The sequence below is a fragment of the Plectropomus leopardus genome, chromosome 21, assembly GCF_026936395.1.
Source record: "Plectropomus leopardus strain MGB_pleo_1.0 chromosome 21, ASM2693639v1, whole genome shotgun sequence".
NCBI lineage: Eukaryota > Metazoa > Chordata > Actinopteri > Perciformes > Serranidae > Plectropomus > Plectropomus leopardus.
The window spans coordinates 6375105-6398846 of record NC_142196.1 but is presented as its reverse complement, the minus strand read 5'-3'; the positions used below and the strand labels follow the sequence as shown (position 1 = coordinate 6398846).

Below are 23742 nucleotides of genomic sequence, written 5' to 3'. Positions count from 1 at the left end.
GGAGGCAGAACTGTCACTCACCGTTGATCACAGCATTACTAATCGCAGATAAGCTGCGGGTCCCTGCGCGCCAACGGGAACGCACACCCACAACTGTGCATGGATCATAGCACACATCAGAGGGCCAGGTCACTGTGCTCTCCTGCTCCCTCCCCTTGTTCCTCATCGCTCTTTTTCCCATGTTTCTCCACCACTCCATCTCCCCCTAACGTTCCTACGCCCTCCACCTCCAGTTCCCCCTGCTCCCTCATTCCTCTCAGAGTGCTCAATGGAACATGTCCCTCTTGCACTTTTATTACTCTCTCTCTGTCTTTTAATGCTCCTCCATTGTTTGTACCCAGTCTCCTTTGCAAAACTCACTCGGCCACGGCTGTGTCCGTCTCAAGTCTAAAAAAATCCACCCGAATTTACAGCCAGCAAATAGACAGAGACCGTGAGACATGCCCACACCACAAGTCACTCGCTTGCTTTGCTTTTTTGTTTCCGACAGGCAAGCAGGAATGTTCTTTTCTCAAGCCTTTTTATGGCGTTGGGTAAAATGCAGCCAGTGTCATACCTCACTGACACACGAGTTTTCACACCTCCACGGGGGGAAGGGCTTTAAACCTTTGTGTGACATGGCTGTGGCAGACAAACAAATATTGAGTTAACCCAAGTCTAACCTGAGTAACAATGCTTTTCTCCTCTTTCTTTATCTCTCTCCAGTCGGTCCTTATGTTGGGAGGTACTGTGGGCAGAACACTCCAGGCAGGATCATCTCCTACACGGGCATCCTGGCACTGACAATCAACACTGACAGCGCCATCGCAAAGGAAGGCTTTTCAGCCAACTTCACTGTCATCGAAAGGACTGTTCCAGAGGGTGAGCTGGCGTAAAATCACTGACAGTCCAATTTGTTCTCATCCCAAATCATCACATGTTGCCTTTTTGCAGTAGACTTTCTACATATTATGCTCTATGTATCCCTTTGCGTCTGCTTTTTAAGTTCAGGTTGCAGCTATCGTGATGTCAGAACAAACACATGGCGGGATTACGCTGAACGTGGTTATGTTCAGGCAACAAAAGCACATGACAACCACTTCTGCATGAAAGTCTGGGTTTTGTCTGATCCATTCAACACTCCTCCCACCTACCCTATAGACACCCTCGAGGTCCTTATATGATGTAATCGACAGCACTTCAACCTGATGCCAAGCTGCCGTGTATCATGCACACGCAACCGACTTTGTCTAGCTGCATTCTCAGCTGACGCCATCCAGCAGTGCACCATGCAGTTGTAAAAGGTGGCTTTTGCTGTGGAGCACTTACACTGAAAACACTGACAAAGTGGAAGAATTTCATAATTTTGGAATGAGAACAGACTGGACAATCCCACAGATAGGGATGTAAGTGAAGAAGTCAAAAAAATCTGTATATTGAGGTAGAAATAAAAAGAGAAGACGGAGAGAAAAGATGTTCAGTGGAAGAAAGTCTGGATTGGATGAAGTGAAACTGGGTAGTGCAAAAGAATTAGAGGGCAATAAAGTAACCCCTAGTGGAGGATTACTAAGAGTAAGAAGCAGATGTTGTCTGCAACTGAAACCACACGTGGTCCTATTATGACAAATTCCCACACGTTTAACAGAGCTTCAGAGTTATTAAATAAACACCTCCCGCTTCTTTATTTGGGTAATGTGTTACAGCATACAAGTCGGCCTCCCGTGGTTTACAAGACCCACGTTTATACACTGTGAGTCCAGACGGCTTCCAAAAGGCAGCTTCCCCACCAGTAACCACCCCGGACACACACCCATAGGGCTTTTACACGCAGCATCGTCATCGCAGGGCTCGACCCCGTGACCCCATTTTGCAAAACGCTGCAGCTAAACATTTCATTAAGGAAGACGAGCACTGGTAGGAGTCATAAATCTGTCCAAAGGCGAGACCACCCCAAACACACACAGCCTGTCTTTGAATAGCAATGGAGATGGATGACATTCAGCAAATCTACTAATCGTCTCCAAAAAAGGATTTCGTCTTGCCCAGAGGGGAGACAGGCGCTGAGTACACACACTCACACACACACAACAAACGACCCCGCCTCACAGTAACGAGCACAGCGCTGACTGCTGATGTCATTTCTCCTCAGTTTACGCCGAGTTACTTGAGATGCTTTAATCACACATCCAAGATCAGATTACGCAAATCAACTTTTCACTTTCAACATTAAGAGGCATGGTGAAATATCTGACCCGCGATCAGTAAATACCTTCATGTACATGTGTTGCTAGGTCTTACATCACCAACCAAGACAAGATAGAGGGTAAAAAAAAATCTCCAAACTTAGTCTGCACTCTTCCAGACTTGTACCGCTTGAATCATTTATAATCCCCTTATGCATAATACACGGTGGATTTTCTCGCCTCCGCATGGCGAGGGGAAGGGTACACTCGAACTGAAAGCTGCTGATGAGAGGTGATAAGGTGATGAAAGGAGGCCTTGTCTTTTTGTTCTAACCCCGTTTCTCTCCTCTCCGCTCACCCTCCAACCAGCCTTGCTATCTCCTCAGCTATCAGCCCTGCTTTGGTCGGTAACCCACATGATCTGATAGCAACCTCAGCGGCAAACAAACGCCTCGTTGTGTTTTTGTTGATCATGATCCAGTTATCTCCATGATGTGGGTTAGGGTACAAAAGTTTGACAAGTACGGGCAGTCTTCTCAAAGAGCGCCGACAGTGAGGATGGAGAGGTGCGAGACGGTGTTCTCAGCGTCACGCTGACACTCCGACACACTGATGAGGGCGAGCGCGCACATATGCAACTGACACTGTAAAGCACAAACGCACATGCTGACCCAGTGACTGAGGTGTGTTAGCTGTGTGGCAGATGGGTAGACCATCTGTGTTAGCTCATAGGCAGCAGCCACATAGCACTTCCACGCTGCTCCTTGTCCTGTGCCCTCTGAGTGTGTGTGTCCATGCACACACAAGCTCATGACTACATAAATCACATATGAATGTGAGTATTGATAACATGTTTTATTAAATTCAGTTATTTGGTAAATAATTATTTCATGGGCTAAAGATCTACACCGATTTTACATTATATCCTTCGGACGTTTGCCAGTTTGGCCTTGAAGTTGGCATTAAATTTAATTCTAGGTGGTGTTAAAAAGGTCTTAAAAGTCTTGAATTTAACTTTTAGAAACCTGGGGGTACCACTTTCGGGTCAAAGCCCAGCATAGGGACTATGGAGCATGTGTAGAATGCCTAGGCCAGTTCAGGTCCGGTTGAGGTGTCACAATAATTTGACTTTTTTGTAACATTGTGTTAACACACTGACTGTCGGGGTGCCTTATGACCAACTTCGCCATCACACGAAAAAGCAAGTAAACAATGAGAAGAATTATGGTCTCCATGAATGTGTGAAAGTGTGCCTTTACATGCCTCTGTGTTGTTGTGGTGACGTTATACGACTCCAGCCCAGATCAAAAGGTCACGTTGTTCGTTCCGACCGTTGCCGCAGCTCTGTCCACAGCGGTGTCAGCATGTCTGACCCACAGGGGGTTAGAAAGGTCGATCCCAAGCTGCCTGAGCTGACTCTTTAGTCGCGGATGCCTCAAAACGGCTGCCCCATGTCAACACAAACAAAGGAAACCACCTCCTACCATGAGCGTTTGGACCATTGAGTGTGATATACGGCTTCAAAGTACAGATACTAAACACACCTAAACTCCCCCAAGAGACCAGCTTAGGGAAAATAGTCCCGTTGTGCAAAAAAAGATAAACTGCCCACAGAGAGGTGATGGAAAAAGATCCAGTCAGTGGAAGAAACAACTGCAGTGAAAGCCACTTTAATGCCTAATACTGGCTTAATCTTAGCCCACGCTGAATGTTTTATGAAGACATTTTTACGTCTTAACACAAAACACTTCCATCCAGCTTCCATTAGAAACTAAAGAGGGAGAAACAGAAAGGACTTACTGAGGCGTTGCTGATGTGTCGTTCTTTTCCGGCCAGCAGCGCTGAGTGCCTGTCGCGTGGTGTCTTCCTCCCCAGAGACGAGCTCTGATTCCGGGGACGCTGAAAGCACACGCCGGGTACACTATCTCAATGCTCGGGATTCAACTTAACACTTTTTACTCTCTTTTTTCATTCTTGTCAGACTTTGACTGTAGCGACCCTTTGGGGATGGAGTCAGGAGAGATAACATCGGACCAAATCATGGCGTCATCCCAGTACAACCCCAGCTGGTCCCCAGAGCGCTCCAGACTCAACTACTACGAAAATGCATGGACGCCAGCAGAGGACTTAAACAAAGAGTGGATACAGGTACCACATTATTTCTCATATAACACAATGTGGTTTTTAGGAGAGTCATTAGATTCAAATATCACAGGAAATTACATCAAAGGTAGTTTAAATTACAGAGGAGAGCTGGAGAATATCTGAAAAGTAAACCATTGTAGTATGGAGCAATTTGCCAAGTCCCTGCTGCAGTGTGTTTTTGGAGGTGAGTCACAGTCTGAGGGTGTATGCAGCATTAGAAGTGACTACTGCCTGCTTGAACACAGTAGGAGTGTTCCGCGTTTGTCCTTCAGTCTCTGGAGGTGTGGCGTCTCCATAACACTTTGACGAGACCCAACAATTTCGATGATGAATGTCAGCCGTCCTGATGGACCTCCGGGGTGGTTGAGTCCACGCCTCACAAAAATTGCCTGTGTCCACTCTCTCTGTCACTGTCTACCTATCCGTCTGTGTCTTTTCTCTGCCTCTGTCTTCCTGTCCTACCTGATAACTTCCCCTTTCTTTGATAACAGTGGCTGCCTCCAGGGATGCTGGGATTTAGTCCAGGCATCCTGCCCAGCCTCACACGCACTCACATGCACTCACACGCACTCACACGCATACACACACATACACACACACACACACACACACACACACACACACACACACACACACAGTCATACACACATACACACATTCACATACCTGTACTTGTATCTTTGTGAGGACTGTTATTGAAAAAATGCATTCCTTAGCCCAGTGATACTCAACTTATGAGGACCAAATCTGGTGCAAGCCCCCCCCCCAAACATTTTCTAATTCACAATAAATATGAAGTGATTCACACTGGGAATTGTTTTTGCTTTCAAGGTGATAAAGTGCACAAAGCAGCATCAAAGTTAAGCTTGTTTATCGAAAAAAAAGGGTCATTGGAGGACCCCTTACCCCCCTTAACAGAAATCCAAGCTAAGCCCTGAATGTCCTAAAATCCTCAAAACATCCTAAAATCCTCGAAATGTTCTTAAATCTGAGAAATCTTCCAAAATCTTAGAAATGTCCTAAAATCCTAGAAATGTGCTAAAATCTTAGACACATGTATGGGGCTGCTGCAACTGGCCCCTGGCTTCCTATCATTGTGCAAAAGTGGCCCCTAAAAAAAGCAAGTTGAGTACCTCCAGCCCCCAGTTTTTTATTACTTTTTACAGACAAAAGAAAATCTAAACAACGAAAACACTTTTTAACCGGTGTGCCCATGGCCTCATAGCATCCTCCCAGAATGCTGCAATTTTAACTTTACGTAACCTTAAACATCACAGCTAAATGCCAAACCCTAACTCAAGTTTCGATCCTCAAACAGGCCTTTGAAGAAGTGAGGACCAACCAAAATGTCTTCACATTCCAAAATGTCCTCACTCTTTTGGTTAAAAAACATTGTCCTCACGAGTACGCACACACACACTGAAACACACAAACCGGCACTGTCATATTTTTCTGTCTGTCGGCTTATCTGCACGCAGCGATCATCACCCGCCGAGGGAACTTTATGTGGAAAGATTAAGGGTTTAGTTCTTCCATCCGCAGACGGGGATAAGTCACATATCCCATGTCCACTCACTGCACAAACCCCCCTGTGACACAACCGCACTACCTGGATGCATCTGGAGTATGTTTGATTTATTAACAGAAAGCCTCCAGGCCTTGTAAATGCCGTGACTGTTTTTCTTTTTCTACAGTTTTTTTTCTAAAGTGTTTTACCTCATTGCTGAAAAGTTTGGCCCCCACATAGTCCTCAGGGGATGAATAATAGAGCTGACCCAAAGCCAAATATTTGCTATGGGAGGGCCATAAGCAAGCTTTTCCTTTATTATTGCAATGAAAATATTGTCCTGAGGGCCCCTGTTGCTCCTTCAGACTAATTTAATCAGTGTTTAAACATGTATGTGTGCAGGCTTGAGTGCATTCTCCCATGCTTGTGTGTGTGTGTGTGTGTGTGTGTGTGTGTGTGTGTGTGTGTGTGTGTTTGCGTTCTTGGCTTTGTGTGTGAGAGGTTGGGGGGATGTGTATAGCTGGGCACATATTGTCCTGCAGAGGAACTCAGCGTGCATCTGAGTGGATCAGGAAGAAACATGGCCTCCGTAACCACTTCCTCTAGCAGTTGGACAGTCTGTCGTATTAAAGCATTTTTCTCTCTGAAAGGAAAGGCCATTGTTCTTAGTCAGATATTTGTATTAAGGGTAACAGTGTGGACTTGAAGGCTTCTCAAGCCCAGTTTGCCTTTTTGTCAGCGGAAATTACAAGTGATCACAATGATTTGTTGCCGCTCTGGACCATCTCTGCTATACTATTGATCATATTGAGGATTCGATTTGGCAGTAAAAATCTGGAGTTTGAAGGGGATGTGCTCTAATGGGCATGCTGATTTCCCAATACTAATTAGATCAAAACACTGAATGGGGCTCCTCTAATTTCTAATTTCAAACGCAGCCAAAGAGCCAAGTCTGTGGTTGCCACATAATTTATGTTTTCGGAGGAGTGCGATGCACTTGTGCTGAGCACTCTGAGCCGGAGCCCAATTATCACAAGTGGTATTAAAAGAGTGAAATTCCTCATTCCTCTTTCATTAAGCCTGTCCATGGTGCCGCAACAAGCTCGGGCCCCCTCGCGGCACGTACAAATCATCTCAGTGCGCCGTCAGATGCATGGTAATCAATTCATTATTTATTTCATTATCATTCCCCGACTGCAGTTTTGAGGCAGACAGTTTTTATTATTCATGACAGGCGGCCTTTTGATTCCTGGGCATTTTCCTTCGCTCTGCTTTCCTTCTTCTTTTTTTTTTTTGCTGAACATAATCCAGATTTGTCATCCATTTTAATGCTGCCTCATTCTAATGCATGGAGAGGAGGAGGGCAAGATGCTAGAGTCTGTGTGCTCTTCTCTGGGTAATTAGATTGGTGTGGTGTGGTTCAGCATTGAGTGCCGGGTTAGCCAGGCCATTAATCAGCCCCTTTGGTGTACTCAGAGATGGACAGATGTCCTTTGAGGGGGGTTTTGCGGCTTGAGGTGGGAGTAAAGAAAGAGGCAATAATCCTTCAAAACAGTCTTTCGTTTCATTTTTTCCCCTTGCTCCTTTCAGATCTGCGCCTTTTCACTCCTCTTTTCTGCTCGTTCCGCATGAAAATTCAGGTCTGCAGATCTCCATCAAGGTAGAGGGAGATTTCTGCATATTATCCGCCCGTGTGAGCCATGACTGTCTTTGAAGCTTAAGAGGATGAACAGCGGGGTCTCTGCAGCAGGTTGCAGCAAAAAAATTAAATGAGGGTACACCCCCAGACTACCCAGCTTATTGCCTGATCCTTGCTTTATGAACTGGCTTCGCAAAGAAACACCTGAACGTCACATAACACTGCATCGGTGCAACACATATGTCTCTGAGGGGAAGGTATATGATTTTGGTGCGTCACGGCCTGAAAGCTGACGGTTCCTTGGGGGCCATGACAGGCGAAATTGCAAAGAAGCTGACTTAGTGCGGAACGGTTTTGTCGAATTTGTCAGTGAATGGATCTGATGGCCAGGGAGAGTCACCACAGCATCTGAATGATGCAATAAAGCCAAAGACTGGATCTCTGTCAGGCAGCTGCCATTGATCGCATAAACACACACACACACACACATGAATAATTTACTCTGTCTTGGAGAGAACCCAACTGTCAATACCTGAAAGCCTCTTTATTGAGCATCTCATAATGGCAATGTACAGTACATGTTATCTCATACACAAGAGTAGGGTTTTTATCCTTATGAGCTTGAGTTGATTTTGCTCCCCATATATATAATTTAGCTGCAGTGGCTCCTCCCATTATGTTTTTGCCAGGATGCATTATTTACTTCATTATTTTATTTATGTGTTTATCAGCCTCTCTATGACTGATAGGCTAAATTGTTTAAAGGTTCTGTATGTGACATTCAGAGCATTAATATATCTGCAAACCACTATTTGCCATGTAAAGATATAGTGGAGTAAAAACATCCTGAGCAGTGAATGAAGTCACATGACCTCTGTGTGTCATGATAAGGAGATCCAGCCCATTGTGCATGTTAGTGCATGTATGAATAGGTGTAATATTTGACATTTCCCAGTGCATTTATTTCCCCAATAGAAAAAATAGGAGAGGACTTTTACTTTGACAAAATTAAGACATTTACATCATAAATTGAAGGAGAAAATAACACAAATTTGTACATAGAAAATCACCAGAATCTGGGAAATGAACACCCTGAAACCTGGATCGTTATCACTTTTCTTGTGATGTGTTGTAATGCCTTTTACAAGGTATTTATCCCTTGAAACCTCAGCAAATTGGTTTGATTTCCTTTGAAAGCATGAGGGAAAAGGCAGTGAGCAACTTGGCAAGAAATGGTCCGCAAATTGCAAGAAATAAGTAAAAGGCAAAAAGAAAATGACCTGATTTTTTTTTTTTTTTTTAAAAAAGAGGAAACTTCAGAAAACTATAATTATTATAACCATATATTTAAAATTATGTTTAGAAAAAAATATACATTTATCTTTTATTTTTATTTTAGGGGGTCATTTTCTTGTTTGTTTTTGTTTTATAACTTTTTTGCTTATTTTTATAAGCATAATTTTCTTGTTACTTTTTTAAAACTTTTTTTTTACTAATTTCCTCCTGATTGTTAAGCTGTGTCTTGTTCAGTTGCTCATTGCTTCTTACCTATCTTTTTGAAAAAAGTCTTACCAAGTTGCTCAGGTTTTAAAGGGTTCAATGTCAAAATTTTCTGGCAGAGGCCACCACATCCCCACTCCACGTGCGTCCTTCCCAATACTGATACAAATTGTGCATCCTTGTGTTGTATCTTACTGGCTAGCTCATCAATGTCACTCTGCACTTTGCATTTTGCCCTGCTTTTATGCTAATTACAGCAAATATCGAGATGGCGTCATTGCAAAATCATATTGCCGACTCTTCAGTTCCACCACCAGCTTAGCCACTATGTTGAAAGCTGTGTGCAGACAACTTGTACAGTCTGAGTTTTGCATAGAGCCCCTTTAATTATAAAGTGCAGAGTAAATAGTAAGTTTCTTTACTTTTGAGAAATGCTTACTAAACACGAAAAGATTATCTGTGTTTTATACAAAATGCTCCTTTATTTTATCTCCTGCACGTGATGCTAATCTCAGGGTAAAGGTTGTCACAAGTTTACAACGGGAGTTTAAAACATTTAAGGAAGTTGGGAGAGAACATGAAACATGGAAATATGGACCACTTAGCAAAGATAACAGGTTGAGTTCCACCGTCTGACCACTAATTGCACACTTCCTTGATGAAAAGACCGCTCCATCATTTCCGCAGCCCGGAGTGAAGAGGCTAACGTCAGACGCTAAACTAGCGCGCTCTGCCATATCCTGCTTCTCCTCCTCATCCGAATGTGCTTCCAATTACCCACGGTCAACGAGTTGCAGAAATGCCCCTCCATTGCCATTGTCTCTCTCTTCACTTCTGTCCCCGTTCCAGGGCTTACCGCCGCGCCGAGTGATGAGTAATTAGAATATGGACTGATAATTAACAGCAGCTTCTCAGCTGATGAAGTCTAGAGCAGAGGAGCGGAGGCTGGCATGTGCGGCTGCCGGTGAGATCATCATCGTGTCGTACAAATGGAAACAATGGACGCCGTCTGTGCCTCGCTGCTCCCGGGCCTCGCTCTCAATTGGAAAATCAATGACGAGATAAACCCGCACTCGAGTGGAGTAGCCCAAAAGTAGGACCAGAAATCGAAACATGAGGGATGGCATGATGTAATGAAATGAAACGGTGCTGCATAAGCACACCAAGAGAGAAAAAAGCTCAGCTGTAATCAGTGTCATTTTCAGCGTCTGCACCAGAGACAAAAAAAGCTTTCGAGCTGTCGAGTCAATCGTCGTCATTGAACGGTCATCTGCAGCTGTATATCCTGGGATTGGATCATCGAGCGGCTTCCAGACATGACATACCTTCAGGTCGCCCTCTTTTCCTTCCTGATCACTGTTTCTTAGTTTCATAATCATGACTCAGAGCGTTAGTCATGTGTGTGTTGTAAGGATGGGAATGACCCTGGAGTTAGAGTCTTAAAGATGAATCAGGAGGAAGGAAATCTTTAAACCTCACTGTTGGATTCTTCCTCTAACAGCTGGGCAGTTTAATCAGCTTAATCATGCACCAGCACATATCCGAGCCAACTTCTCACACAACAAACCAGACAATCTCTTATTTTATTACCGCTGTCGTTCGACCTATACATCCCTCTTTGTCAAGAAAACAGACGTTCGGTGCAGGCAGAGGACATACATAATTTACCGCTACCAAAGAGGTGTCCAGGGCTAAAAATAAACTGTGATTGTGTCAGGTGGGTATTGTGATAAATGGGGGGGTCGTGAGTGGAGCTCATAGGTCCTGCAGCATTTGAGTAATACAATTTTCATGAAAGGGAGAATTAATTACACTTTCAGGTAATGGAGCTATTCCAGAGAAGCTTCCGCTACCCAAGTCCTGCAGGTGAAATTAGGGAACAGATTGCTGAAAGCTGGTGCAGTAATGCTGCATCTGGGGCTAGAAAGCGGGGCTAAGTAGCTGCACTGTAAAATCTGACGAGTTGATCATGCTTAAAATATTATTGGAAATCAATTGCCTTGAAAAAGGAAAGTACCCCTTTGCTGCCTTGTTCTAAGTTCCTCCAAAGCCAGATTTGTCTAGAGGCATGCAGCCTGTCCTCGCCTTCACCACCTTGTTGGCAAGGAAACTTATACTTCTTAAGTGGAAGCATGTTCAACCTCCTACTCATAAGAGGTGGTTAAAGGACATTTTACTGTCCATTAGACTGGAGAAACTTAGATTTCCACTTGAAGGTTCTTTGTTCTTTTGAAAAAATACATCTCCTAAATTATGTTGATTCTTTGAGCCACATTATTTATTTTTTTCCATTTATTTTCTCCATTCTTTGCTTTTTTTTTTAAAGTAATTTTTTATCCAGGAGTGTAGGCGAAGGGTAAGCTGAGAAAACATGAAAAAAAAGAAAAATCCTTGTCTGCTTGGTTGCTGTGATTATATGCCTTTCATTGTTGGTAAGTGTTTCCAACTTCAGCAAACCAAGTTAGTCTGACTTAACTTGATCATAATAACACAGATTTTGCCAGTGATGAAGTTTGGAGATCTGCGAGTTCTGTTTTGTTAACATGTTTAAGAAAATACAAATATTATTGTCTGGTTTGTTTCCAGCAGAGATATACAGCACAGTAAACTTGATTTACTAAAGTTGCTTAAACTTAAAAAGAAGTAAACATAAATGAAGACTGATAGTTATATTTACTTAAAAAGGCAATGGGTTTCCTCGATTTTTTAAAAGTAAAATCAACTTTTACAATGTGCATGCATTCAGAAAAATGTTTCTCTCATTATTATACAAAGGACATTATAATCAGATTTTGCGTGCAGAAAAAACAGGGACTCGAGGCTGTGCATGTACTTGTTGGCCCCAGAATGATTCCAGGCTATCTTTCTTCTAACTATACCATCCTCTGAGATCCATAAAGCATTTCCAGAGGTTGTTTCCAGGACGCGAGCCTCTGTCTATGTCTACCAGCTGCTCTTTGACTTTGGAACACATCGGAGCGCTCCCTCCTTTCTCACCCTCGGCATTTCTCTTGTTGTTGTTTTTGGTGAGGGAAAACGAATAAACTCATTCCCCAGAGGCCTCGGTTATTCAGTCAGTGGCCCACACACAAACACACACACACAGTTGGGAAGCTATTTTTTCCCCCTTTCTGTCAGAGTCAAGCGGAGAAATGGATTTAAAAGAAAGTATTTGGTAAACTTCTCCCCGAGTACGGATTGCTGCATGCAACTTCTTGGCAACTCAATTATAAGCCAATCAAGCAGCGAGAGATAAAGCTTTTGAGCCCTTTGCCGTTTCTCTAACGCCCTCTCCTCCTCCCCCATCCTCATAAACCGCATGTCTCCCCACTGCACCCACACAACAAGGACTAGCTAGCCTCAAATACATATCATGTGGCCTTGCTGCACAGCTGAGTCATACAGCAAACAGAGACAATACACTGAGTAACAGATAGACCTAATGATTACGCCCACAGCTGCCACTGCTGCTCAAGGATAATGGGAAAATTGTCTCTTGAAACTTGTACAAACACACAAAAATACACTGTCATTCCCTGTCATTTGTTCTCACACACCTACACGCACACACACACATATATACAGTATATACAGTGTGTATATATATATATATATATATATATATATATATACATGCCTCAATCAATGTGGATTTCAGTGTGTTGATCTAATTGCATGCACACCAGGCTTTAACTGGCTGATATTACAAGCCCGAGCACGACTAATTCTTTTTCTGCCTCTCTGGTTTCATTAGTCTGCGAAACGACTGGAGCCGTGTACAGTGGCTGTTGTGAGGCAAGGGGCTTTGAGTCATCAGTTTGCCTCACAACAGGAAGGTAGAGAACACCCCCAAAAACACACGAGTCAAACATTTTTGGATTACGCTGGAGCAGGAAAAACTCCAGGGAGACAAGGACACATCGTAGTCCTGCAGTTGCTTTATGGAAAGATTCGGGGAAGTCTGGGTGATTTCTTACCCCGCCTGGCATGTTTATGACTCAGTGTTTGTGTGTGTGTGTGTGTGTCCCTACAGATATGAGTTACGGCGCGGCAGCAGAATGTATGGTGTCGTTTGTCTATAGGTGGGCTTTGGTCCAAATACGCACTCTCATAGGAGAAATAACAATAAGGTGAATGAGTAACAGACAGCAGCTTGGTTCTGTTTACATCAGCAGAGTCCCAAAATGCAGCACATCCTCACAGATGCTAGATTAGGAGTCATAATTCACACCTTTGGGTGCAGTGATTACATCACCTGTTGGCTTGATTTCTTTCAAAAATATGGAAAGACGGCAATTAGCAACTTAAGAAGAAATGACTCAAAATAGCACAAATTATTTTAAAAAAGGGTACAAGAAAATTACCTAAAAATCAGCAAAAAAGGTAAAGTAAAAAATATATAAAATTAACTAAAATTAGAAAAAAACTAAATGAAAAAAAATCAGAAAGAAGTGCTTAAGAAACAATAATAACTCTTTTACGTAATTTTAATGCATAATCATGATGATTATGAATATAGTTGAATGGACATTTTCCCCCTAGCTTTTTTTTTTTTAAATAGACTTATTTATTGCAATCTGGGAGACATTTCTTGCTAAGTTGCGTCATGCCTTTTCCTCCATGTTTTCAGAGGAAATCAGATAATTGTTCATGGCACAAAGATTTAAATAAGTGTACATGGCATCTGAAACCAGTAAAAGAAATTTTGATTCAGGTTTCAAAGGGTTAACCCAAAGCAAATTGGCTTGATGTCTTTCCTACACTTCTTTAACTTCTTTCTGTGGAAAGAAGTTACAGGTAAAGTTCCAAGAAAATTACCTGAAATTTAGCAAAAATAAATAAAATTTTTAAAAAAGGAAAAAAAGAAAAAAAAACATAAATATATACACAAAATAGTTATCAATTGTTGTTATGAATATTGTTTTATGGACAGTTTTGCCTATGTTAAAAATATTATTAACTTAATTTCTCTTTTTTTTTAAAAAACTCTTGGTCTTGCCAAGTTGCTCATTTCTGTTTTGGCCAATTTTTAAAAGAAATCAAACCTGTGTGCTCAGGTTTCCATGCTTTAAATGAATATGTAAGCTGTCTGAATGCAGCGCAAGAAAAGCAATGTCGTCTCAGATTTCAAAGGGTTAAGTGTGATTCAGCCTTTCGGGGTTTGTTGACAGCGAGGTTTATCATCTGAGAGTTTGCCCACGATCCAACACTTGCGGATTTCTAGATATTGGTTTATGTATATAGGTCAGCTTGTGCTGTCGGCCGTTCTGGGCTAAAAGGAGTCCCACTAGTAATGATTATCTGGGCCTGTTTGTTTTCACTGTGGTCTCTGTGGTGTGGGATGGACCGTGCTTCAATATCCAAGCGTCCTGGCAGCAAGTTGGCTCTCCCTGACCCGTGTAACCCCCGCTCTGTTAGCGCAGCGTCAGCCTCGTTCCTCTGCTTCTAACAAGCAGCCATTAATAAATCATGGCTTGCTCATTACCCAGGCCCTGTTATCAACCCGTGTCTGTGAAATTGATCTAGTCTGCGCACTTCTTCACTAGAGACCCCATGCTTCTGTCCTTCACATCTTGCAAGGCATCACTGTCAGTGGCCTGTTTCCCCTTTCAACCTTCTCTCTTCTCTCTCCTCTTTCCTTTCCCCTTGCAGTCTTTCATCGCTTTTCCCCTCGTCACAGCTTCCCCTGGTGCCAATTTTGATCTCAAGTGGGATTTAAATTGGGCTTTTGTGCCAAAAACTTAAAAGTTACAATAATTACGTTCACCCCAGCATCTCTATTGAGCCACAAATGATGACAACATGTTCGCCACACCCATCAAACAGCAGAGAGGCCCTCAAAAATGACTTCCCTTTAACACTTTATTACCTAATTCAACATCAGTTTTCTTGTGCTGCGCTCAGATGCTTCTCACAACCTAATTAACCCTTTGAAACATTAAAAAATTGGTTTTATTTCTCTCAAAATCACAGGAAATAAAGGCAATGGCAACAAATGCCTCACAGATTGCAAGAAATTTGTATAAGTTTACAACGAAAATGACCTTAAAATTAGGGAAATGTCCAGAAAACTATATTCATAATCATTATAATTTTATATTAAAAATTGTTTTACAGAAAAAAATACACATATATTTTCCTTTTTAATTTTCTGCACTTTTTTCCGGGTCATTTTCTTTTTTCTTTTTTTCCCCCTTTTTTCTTTGCTTTTATTCACGTAATTTTCTTGTAACTTTTTAAATAATTTCTTGCAGTTTTTTGAGCCATATATAGTTTAGTTGCTCATCGCCTTCTCCCTATGTTTTTGAAAGAAATGAAACCAATTTGCTCAGGTTGAAAAGGGTTACATAAAAAACTCTAATTTACCAAAAAAAAAAAAAAAAACAACTCTCCAGTTGGCCCAGAATATTGCTGTAAGTCATACATCATCCCTCTTCAAACCAGCCATATTTCAGCACGCTCAGGTTTTGAGCTTGTTTGAGTCGGAGCACCCATGAGTGTTCCCAATTAGCCCCACCACTCATTTCATTCCCAGAGGCTCTTCTTCTCCATTACACCTAATGAGATCTTTTTCAGAGAAAAAAAAAATCCCAATGCCAAGTCTTATTAGACCTTTTTTTAGCCTTTTCAGGAAGCCACATTGCTATTGGTCCAGAATGAAAATGTTGGCCATATGAACACAGATGTTAAAGCCCGGGCGAATATACGCCGGCACAGGCCGCACTGCTATGCTTTCCTCATCTCGCACTGGCACATATGGCCGTTTACCCGTCAGAGAGGAATTCAGCTCCTCCTGCGTTATTAAATGGGAACCGTCTGAAGCTGAAGGGATTTGATTTTGTCTCTATTTGTGGACCCAAAAGAAATCTGGGACTTACTGTATAAGCCCCCTGAGCTTGTAGACAGGAACAAAAGTATTCCGTCTCTGTATGTGACTGTCTCTTTTGTTAGTCTCCATCCATCCAAATCCTTTGAGTAGCCAAGAGAGAGTGAGAGAATAGCATGGTGGAACCTCATTTATTGCTCCCATCTGTTTATGTCTTTTTACTCCTGGAACTGAATTTGAGGAGCAGGAATGACCGTCGCTCTGTGGCATGCAGATGTTCCTTTTCCTGCTCTTTGCTCCGAGTCATTAAGTGTGGTGCAGTACCGTATATAAGGTTGGCAGACAAAGCTGGCTGGCTCTAACGGACTGTATGGTTTTAGCATGCCGGAGCTCTGCAGAGATTTTTGGTGGCAGATCACCCTGGCTTTCATTTTCTAAAATATGCATGCACTTCTGTGTCTGTCTGCTCGCTCTCACATCAAGGATTTTTTTTTCACACCCCCTCACGTACCGAAGATCTCCTCGGTAATCGACTCAAGACTCTGGTCGCCATTCCATCTTATGTCAAACATCAAAGGCCTCGTCTGTCGTCGCGATCTGGAAACCTGTTCCACCGACGCCCCGGCTTCCTGCATCACTCCCGTGTTTTCGAGGCACGCAACACCATTACTCCTCATTAACGTCAGCTCAGCCTGTCAGAGACAGTGTTAATGCTTGTTAGAATTAATCTTGCTGCTTCACACACTGAGGAGTTAGCAGTCCTTTGAAAGCCTTTCGGTTTCACACTACACCCGCTTTTCTTTCCTTCTGTTATGGATGAAGGGGTGGTACGCCAGGGTTAACCAGCCTCAGCAGAGGTCAAAGTCAGATGATTTGTTATCACTGCTGGCTGAAAAATTCCTTGTGAGCTCACAATAGCTGACCTCACCTCCGGGCTCATAGTTAGACCTTTATAGTCCCATTAAAGTTAGGAAGCATTAAAGGAATACTTCACCCCCAGAATAACCATTTGTATGTCAACTACTCACCCCTTGTTGCATTAAATTTATTTTTTAAAATTAAAGAAAAATTATGTCATGCTACCAGTGAACAAAGAATCTAAAATCAGAGAAAAATCTTGAAAAAAAAAAAAAATATTACCACAATCAAACATAAAAATGTCAAAAATTAGCACAAACAAAAAGAAAAATTATTATTATTACTATTATTATTATTAATAATAATAATAATAATAATAATAAATAATGAGATGGCCTGAAAAAATGCTTAAATATTGTATCTATTCTGTAAAGTAATTTTAAATATTTAATTATGATAACTGTAAACACTGTTCTCTTGATTTTTTTATCCCTAGCTTGTTTAAAATAATTTTCTAAATCTACTAATATATTTATATATATTTTTGAAAGAAATCAAACCGATTTGCTTCAGGGTTCAAAGGTTTAAATTCTTGTTAAAGGTGTCTGAACGCAGCTCAAAAAAATTGATGTCAATACAGGTTTCAAAGGTTTAAAAGGTGGACCCCTGTGACTTCAATTCGTCAAGAGTTTTGGGATTCTTTGTTCACCAGAGGCATGTGAGAATAAACAACGTTTTCTTGACAAATTCAGTCGAACACTTTGTGGGTTATTGATATATAAATGATCCTTTGGTGGATGAAGTATTCCTTTAATATCATCAAAAGCCAGTTTGAAGGCTATTCTTACCACAGAAACAAAAGCCAGGTTGACGTATTGAGGACTGTGTCTGTCTGTGTTTTCTCTTTCCCGGCACTGATGGTCACGGTTGTGAGCAGGCATGATGGCTGGCAGACAGACACTGTGCTCCTTCACCAGGTCTGATGCAAACCAGTGGCTTTCTCTGCCCAGCATCAGCTCTGAGAGCAGCACACACACACACACACACACACATACACACATGTGAAAACACATACATGACAACGACAGAACAGACATACACCCAGACGCTGGCTCACGTGCCGTTCTGACCCCTTCGCCTCTGTCTTTTCTCCTCGTGAAAATATAATAGTCCTCCAGTAATGTGCCGCAGTTCATGATTACTTTATAAAGCCCTGCATATTTTAAAGGCACAATATTTGATATTCAATCTGTATCTCTCTTTCCTCCTGGCCAATTTTGATAATGTGATCGCAGCCCTCGCTCTATTCAACATTCACTTTTATCCAATAAGCTCTTGTCTCCCATCTCAGGAAATTAAGTTGTCATCCTGTGTCTCTTTCATTAATGTGAATATCATTTCATTGCTGTTTATTAAATTCCAGGTAGCAGACTATGGCCAGAGGTGATTTTAATAGCGGGGGTTATATTTTTAACTCTCCAGCTTGACAGTGCATTATTAACGCAGACGACGCACTGAAATCCTTTTCTAGCAAAAAAATATTCATGCATTTAAACAGGTACTATATTACAGCTGTATCTGCTCCAGTTAATCAGCATTCCAATGAACACTAAAAGCCAAAATCTTATCATTGTTTCAGCTCCTGTGGAACATTTTATCCCTTTAGAACCTAGATCAACATCACTTTTGTAGTGCTGCACTCAGACGCCATTCAGAAGCATTTAATTCTCCTGAGAAAATTTGTTTGATTTCTTTCAAAAACATGCAAAAAAGGCAACAAGGAACTTGGAAAGAAATGTCAGGAAAATTGCGAAAAATAATTAGTAAAAGTTGACAAGAAAATTACATGGCAGTGGGAAGATTATTAGATATTTTCAAAAAGCGGAAAAATGTCAGAAAATGATATTTAGAATTCTTATAATTTTTCCTTTTTTTCATTTTTTACAGAAGAAAAAAATCCTTTTATTTTATTTTTTACACTTAAGGTCATTTTCTTCTTTTGGTTTTTTCTTTTCTGTCTTTCTTCTTTTTTTTGCTCATTAGGTAATTTTTTTGTAACACTACTAATTTCTTGCACATTTTTTGACCCATATATTGTTAAGTTGCTCGTGTATTTAAAAGACATCAAGCCAATTTGCTGAGCTTTCAAAGGTTTAAGCAGCCTTTCCTAAAGTGTCTCTTCTCTCTTTGCCCTCCTCAGGTGGACCTCGGGTTCTTGCGGTTTGTCTCAGCCATCGGCACCCAGGGCGCCATTTCCCAGGAGACCCGGAAGATTTACTTTGTCAAGTCCTACAAGGTGGACGTCAGCTCCAATGGAGAGGACTGGATCACTTTGAAAGAAGGCTCCAAACAAAAGGTAGGAGTCAAAAAAATGGAAAATCATCTGAAGCTCTGATGATAGTCTCTAGCTTTACACGAAACTATCAGAGCAGACCAGATAACGAAAATAGTTTGTTTTTTTGCATCTGCATGACCAGCGGCAGTGTCATAAAAGCCACCGCCGCACATGTACCGCACTTGAAATATTCCATCTTGGTAAAGCAGCCAGCTGACTTGAATTGTGGTCTATTCCAAGTTGCTTTTGAGCTCAACAAAAGGGGAATACCCAGCTATATGTACTTGAGTCTGACTCCCAACATACAATTACACACTTGTATGGTAATATACCCACCGCCTATGTGAGCTGATGGTATTTTCAGCTCAGGCTGCGGTGCTAATGCAGCACTGCAGTAGCCATAGGGAGGATTATGTAAGGAATGTAACCTCTGTTTTATCTCAGGCAGCCGTCAACTTGCCGTAAAAGAAACAGGGATGACAAAAGACTTGACAAACAAGAGTTATTGGGACAGAGGGAAACTGGAGAGGCTGTCGTGTTTGAGCAGCTGGCTGAGGAGGGATCGGGAGAGAGGGAAAAGAAGAGAAGGGCACGCTTGACCGGAGCGTGACAAGGCTGTAACCATCGATTGCTGATCAGACCAGGTTTTGTCCATCTGGAGGCAAACACCCCCTCCGCTGTGGGTGTCAGAGAGGCATGTGCGTGTCCGTGTGACATGTAAATACCACATTTTTGTGTGAAAGGCCGCAAAAAAAAAGTTCTCAGTGGCAACAGAGCATCCAAACAAGCGTGTTTGTGCTGCTATGTACACATGCCCCGGGCCTGATTATTTTATGGTCTCTCCAAAGTACACAGTCCCTTCTGTAAAGTGGCGGCTTAAAGGTGCCGTGGTAAGCCCAGCCTGTGTTTTTCCGGACTCTAAAGTGCTTTTGTGCGGAGGGGCACCATTTGCTACATGCTGAGCCTGCAGTTTGGCATCTTAGCGCAGCGCAGGAAAAAGCCACTTTATAGTTCGCAAGTGGAGAGGAGACGCGGTGTGACATTTAAGAGAGTGGATGACTTTGTTGCAGTCCCTTAGTGACGTGGGTGACAGGTATTGCTCTGGGACTGGGTTGCAGAGGGTGAGCAGGCTGTGTGGACTAATGGATCAGTCCTGGTGTTGTTTTAGTTCATCCTAGATTAGCTGAACCTTTCTGTCCATCCTGTTCCTCTCAGCTGGACTGCTCTCTGCCCCACAGATACTCTGTTGGGGAGGTCAGGAGGTCAGGAGGTCACTGGTGTAATTCAGTTACCCAGAATGAACTGTGACGGACTGTTGGGAGTTGTTTTGCTGGGTGGCAGGCCTCTTCATATGGCGCTAGTAAACTGTCAACTGACCCCAAGGGAGAACAGTGGCATCTCTGACCTTTAAACAAGACACTGCAGTAAAAACCTCCACCAAATCTGAGGACGGAAAAAGGACATCTTGAGCCAATCTGGTCTTGTCAGAGTTACACATACTGCCTCAGGTTTCACAGTCACAGACTGCAGCCTCTTTGTGCTGCTACATGTGGTCCAAGAGGAAGTGTGAGGGCAGTTTCATTGGTGACGGGTTAAATCAGTTCAGTCTGTCTCACATTTATGACATTTGTCTCATGTTTAAAAGCGACACAACGTAGCAGCACTGTTGTCCTTTTAAATGTGTCATTTCCGTAGACCAGTGATACGCAGCTTGTGAGGCCAGATAGGGTGCCAGGTGGACCGCCAACCCTTTTCTAATCGACAATGACAGTGACTTTTTTCACACTGTGAATTTTATTTTTGTACTTTTAACGTAAATAAGCTGCCAGAGTGCAACTTTTTAAAAAAGCATCAAAATAGAACTTTTTTTTTTTTTTTAAAGAACCATTGGAGGGTCCCTCAGACCCCCAACAAATGTCTTGGCTAATCATTTTTATATCAATTATTAATGAGTTTATTAACTGGCCCCTGTCCTCCTGCCATTTTGCAAAAGTGGCCCCCAGGCAAGACTAGTGGAGAATCACTGCCCCTAGAGTGTATGAAATAATGGACATAGCCACCCTGATGTTACCTAAGTGGTTTGTGGATTCCTGTTTTGAAGCCTCAAGTTTGGCATTTTCGCCATGTGGGAATTTTTGGAGTCAAAGGACGCCATATGTGGATGAGAGAGTAAAGCTAATGCTAATGCTAGTTGCTAGCTTGGTTAACACGGTTTTACAGATGACGTTAACTGTGATAATGCTAATACTAATTTTTATTACCAAAAAAAAAGCTGAAAACCATTAAAATAAAATTAACTTACCTTAAAAACTAAACATCCGACTCATTAGAGGGTCTTTTAGTACAATCAAATGCTGAAGACTTTTTGGTGACCAAAATGTTAATTTTAATGAACTGAAAACAGACTGAAGTAACAACAAGTATAGCTACATCTTTTTTTCTGTGAATCTGAGGTTATGCCATGGTTATGTTAACTAACCAACATTGTTGCCATGGTAGCAACTTGTCAACAAACAACAACAACCTGTCACTCAAAGAGGCCACGCACTTAATTATTCATAACTTTAAGCTTTAACATTAATGTTGTAATAAACTAGAGACCAAGATCTTTTTTTGTACCAGTCTGTAAGCATGTTTGTTTCTGCTGTAAAGTTGGGCACCTCAGCATTGGGGTCTATGGGGATTCACTAATTCTTGGAGCCGGCCTCACGTGGTCATTTCACACTTCCACATCGGCCTAATTTTTCAGTCATGGAGGTGGCCTTTTGGTTATTTCAAACGCTACTTCAGGTGTCAGTACTTTTACTCAACACACAATCACACAGCTCCTGCAGTTTTATTTTTAAATGTTTAGATTTGACTATATGTGCTGTGCCTTCATCAATCAATCATTTCTTTATATTTTACAATAAATCATATGACGGACAAATCCAGTGATCTGAAATCCCATCAGTCCTTCCATTTGTGCACCAAAAGGAGTGTAATAATAAAAACATGTGCCTCGGCTCTCTGTTCCTCGACTCAGAGCAGCCAAGGTCTCAGACAAACTTCCACCCTCTCAACTCAACACGTCAATAATTTACACACCTTCTGCCTCTATCGCAGGTTTTCCAAGGCAACACCAACCCAACAGACGTTGCCAAGACGATGTTGCCCAAACCCACGCTGACACGCTTCGTCCGGATCCGTCCGGTTACCTGGGAAACAGGCATCGCGCTGCGCTTCGAAGTGTATGGATGTAAGATATCAGGTTGGTACTGCTGAGATCCCTGCCGATCTGCATACAAACACACACACACACACACACACACACACACACACACACACACACAGCTCTATCTTTGCTCACAGCTACCACTGAAACACATTCTAATCAGATACAGCTTCAAATGCAGTAATCTCATGACGCCACCCTATTTAGGATTTCTGCCTTTCCTCCTGTTTCACACTTTGCCCCTCTGCTGCACAAACACTGCCAGGTGTTGACACGACGCTCTGTTTCTGCGAGAGTCCTGCTCCCAGGCTAAAGCTAGCTGCTGCATAATAGAGGAGTGGCACATGATGGAGGATTACCTATTTATGTTACCCCATGTTTAGATGTACCTCATTCAATATAAATGGAGCCAACAGCTGGCAGGCAGAGCGAGCCGGAGCTGGGTGGGATCTATAAGGTCCCATCCCTCCTGCCGGGCCGCTCTCTGCCTCCTCTTTAGCCACAGCCTGTCTTCTGATTGCAGAGCTTTGATTTTGGTAAATCTCTTTGCCTTTTTGTCGATGTTGTTTTAATGACTGGTGTGTGTGTGTGGCTTACTTTCATATGGTTTTAGCACATCTGTGTGCATCTCTTTTGCCTCATGAGCATGTGTATTGACTGTTAATTAGTGCTCGCCAGTGTGTTCTGTTCCTCTGTACTTGTGTATCTTACAAGGACAGGGGGAAAAAAGCAGTTTGTTGTCGGCGTTGTTAGTTCAGCATTAAGCCTTGGATTACAGCGAGGGTCAGGATTAGTTGCAGCCAGCCAAATGTGCTCAAGAGTTCTGTGTGTGCACGGAGTTATGCGTTACATATGTGTGGCAGCTCATGTAATAGCAGAGGGCACTGTGGGTACAGCAGGGTTACAGCTGGGGCGTGTGTTTCAGGCGCACGACCAGACCGCTGCACAGAGCGTAAACACATCACAGAGCTGAAGTCACCGCAGGGCCTCCGTAAGGACGTCAGCACCCCCTGGGTGCTATGAAGTCACTGCCAGCTTCACTGCAAGCTCGCAGGGAGAAGCGGCGAGGCTCTCGAGGGCTGCATAAACTCAGTGACTCACTCTGTACTACCTGAAGTTTTGATACCAGAACTTGCTGGAAAAAAAAAACTTGCTGAAAGAAATCTGAACTTTTTAGTGAATCTCCACTGTTCCTGGGAGGTTGCATCTTTCCTGCTGTAGTTGCATCTTATACAGTGCACCAAAATGTGAGCTATAATAAACTATTCCAAACTTTGGATGTCAAGACCATAATTCCACAGATTAGAGGACTTTTACCCCAGAATGTTGCAAGATGTTTTCCCCCTAAATCACCATGGTCGCGTGTCCCCGTTGATACAAACAGCTACTCATTAATAAAAAAGATCCACCGCCCTGTTGTTTGTAAATATGCCACGGTGTATAAATATCTCTGATGAACCACTGATGCTCCACCCAAACCCTGAGTGTGGCCCACACCGCCATGTTTCATCATCTACAGTCCATAAACACACACACGTTTGTTCCTCTGGGTGTGT

At 42.5% G+C, this 23742-nt stretch overlaps 1 protein-coding gene across 4 annotated transcripts in view; it reads left to right on the top strand.

Moving 5' to 3' along the window:
* The window catches only part of nrp1a (neuropilin 1a), a 131967-nt gene that overhangs the window by 92837 nt on the left and 15388 nt on the right, over positions 1–23742 (top strand). For all 4 annotated transcript variants that reach the window (XM_088071748.1, XM_042510846.2, XM_042510845.2 and 1 more), the window contains 4 exons: positions 706–861; positions 4144–4310; positions 18838–18993; positions 22078–22222. In XM_088071748.1, the coding sequence (XP_087927874.1) occupies positions 706–861; positions 4144–4310; positions 18838–18993; positions 22078–22222 (624 nt within the window). The remainder of the gene's footprint in view (positions 1–705; positions 862–4143; positions 4311–18837; positions 18994–22077; positions 22223–23742) is intronic.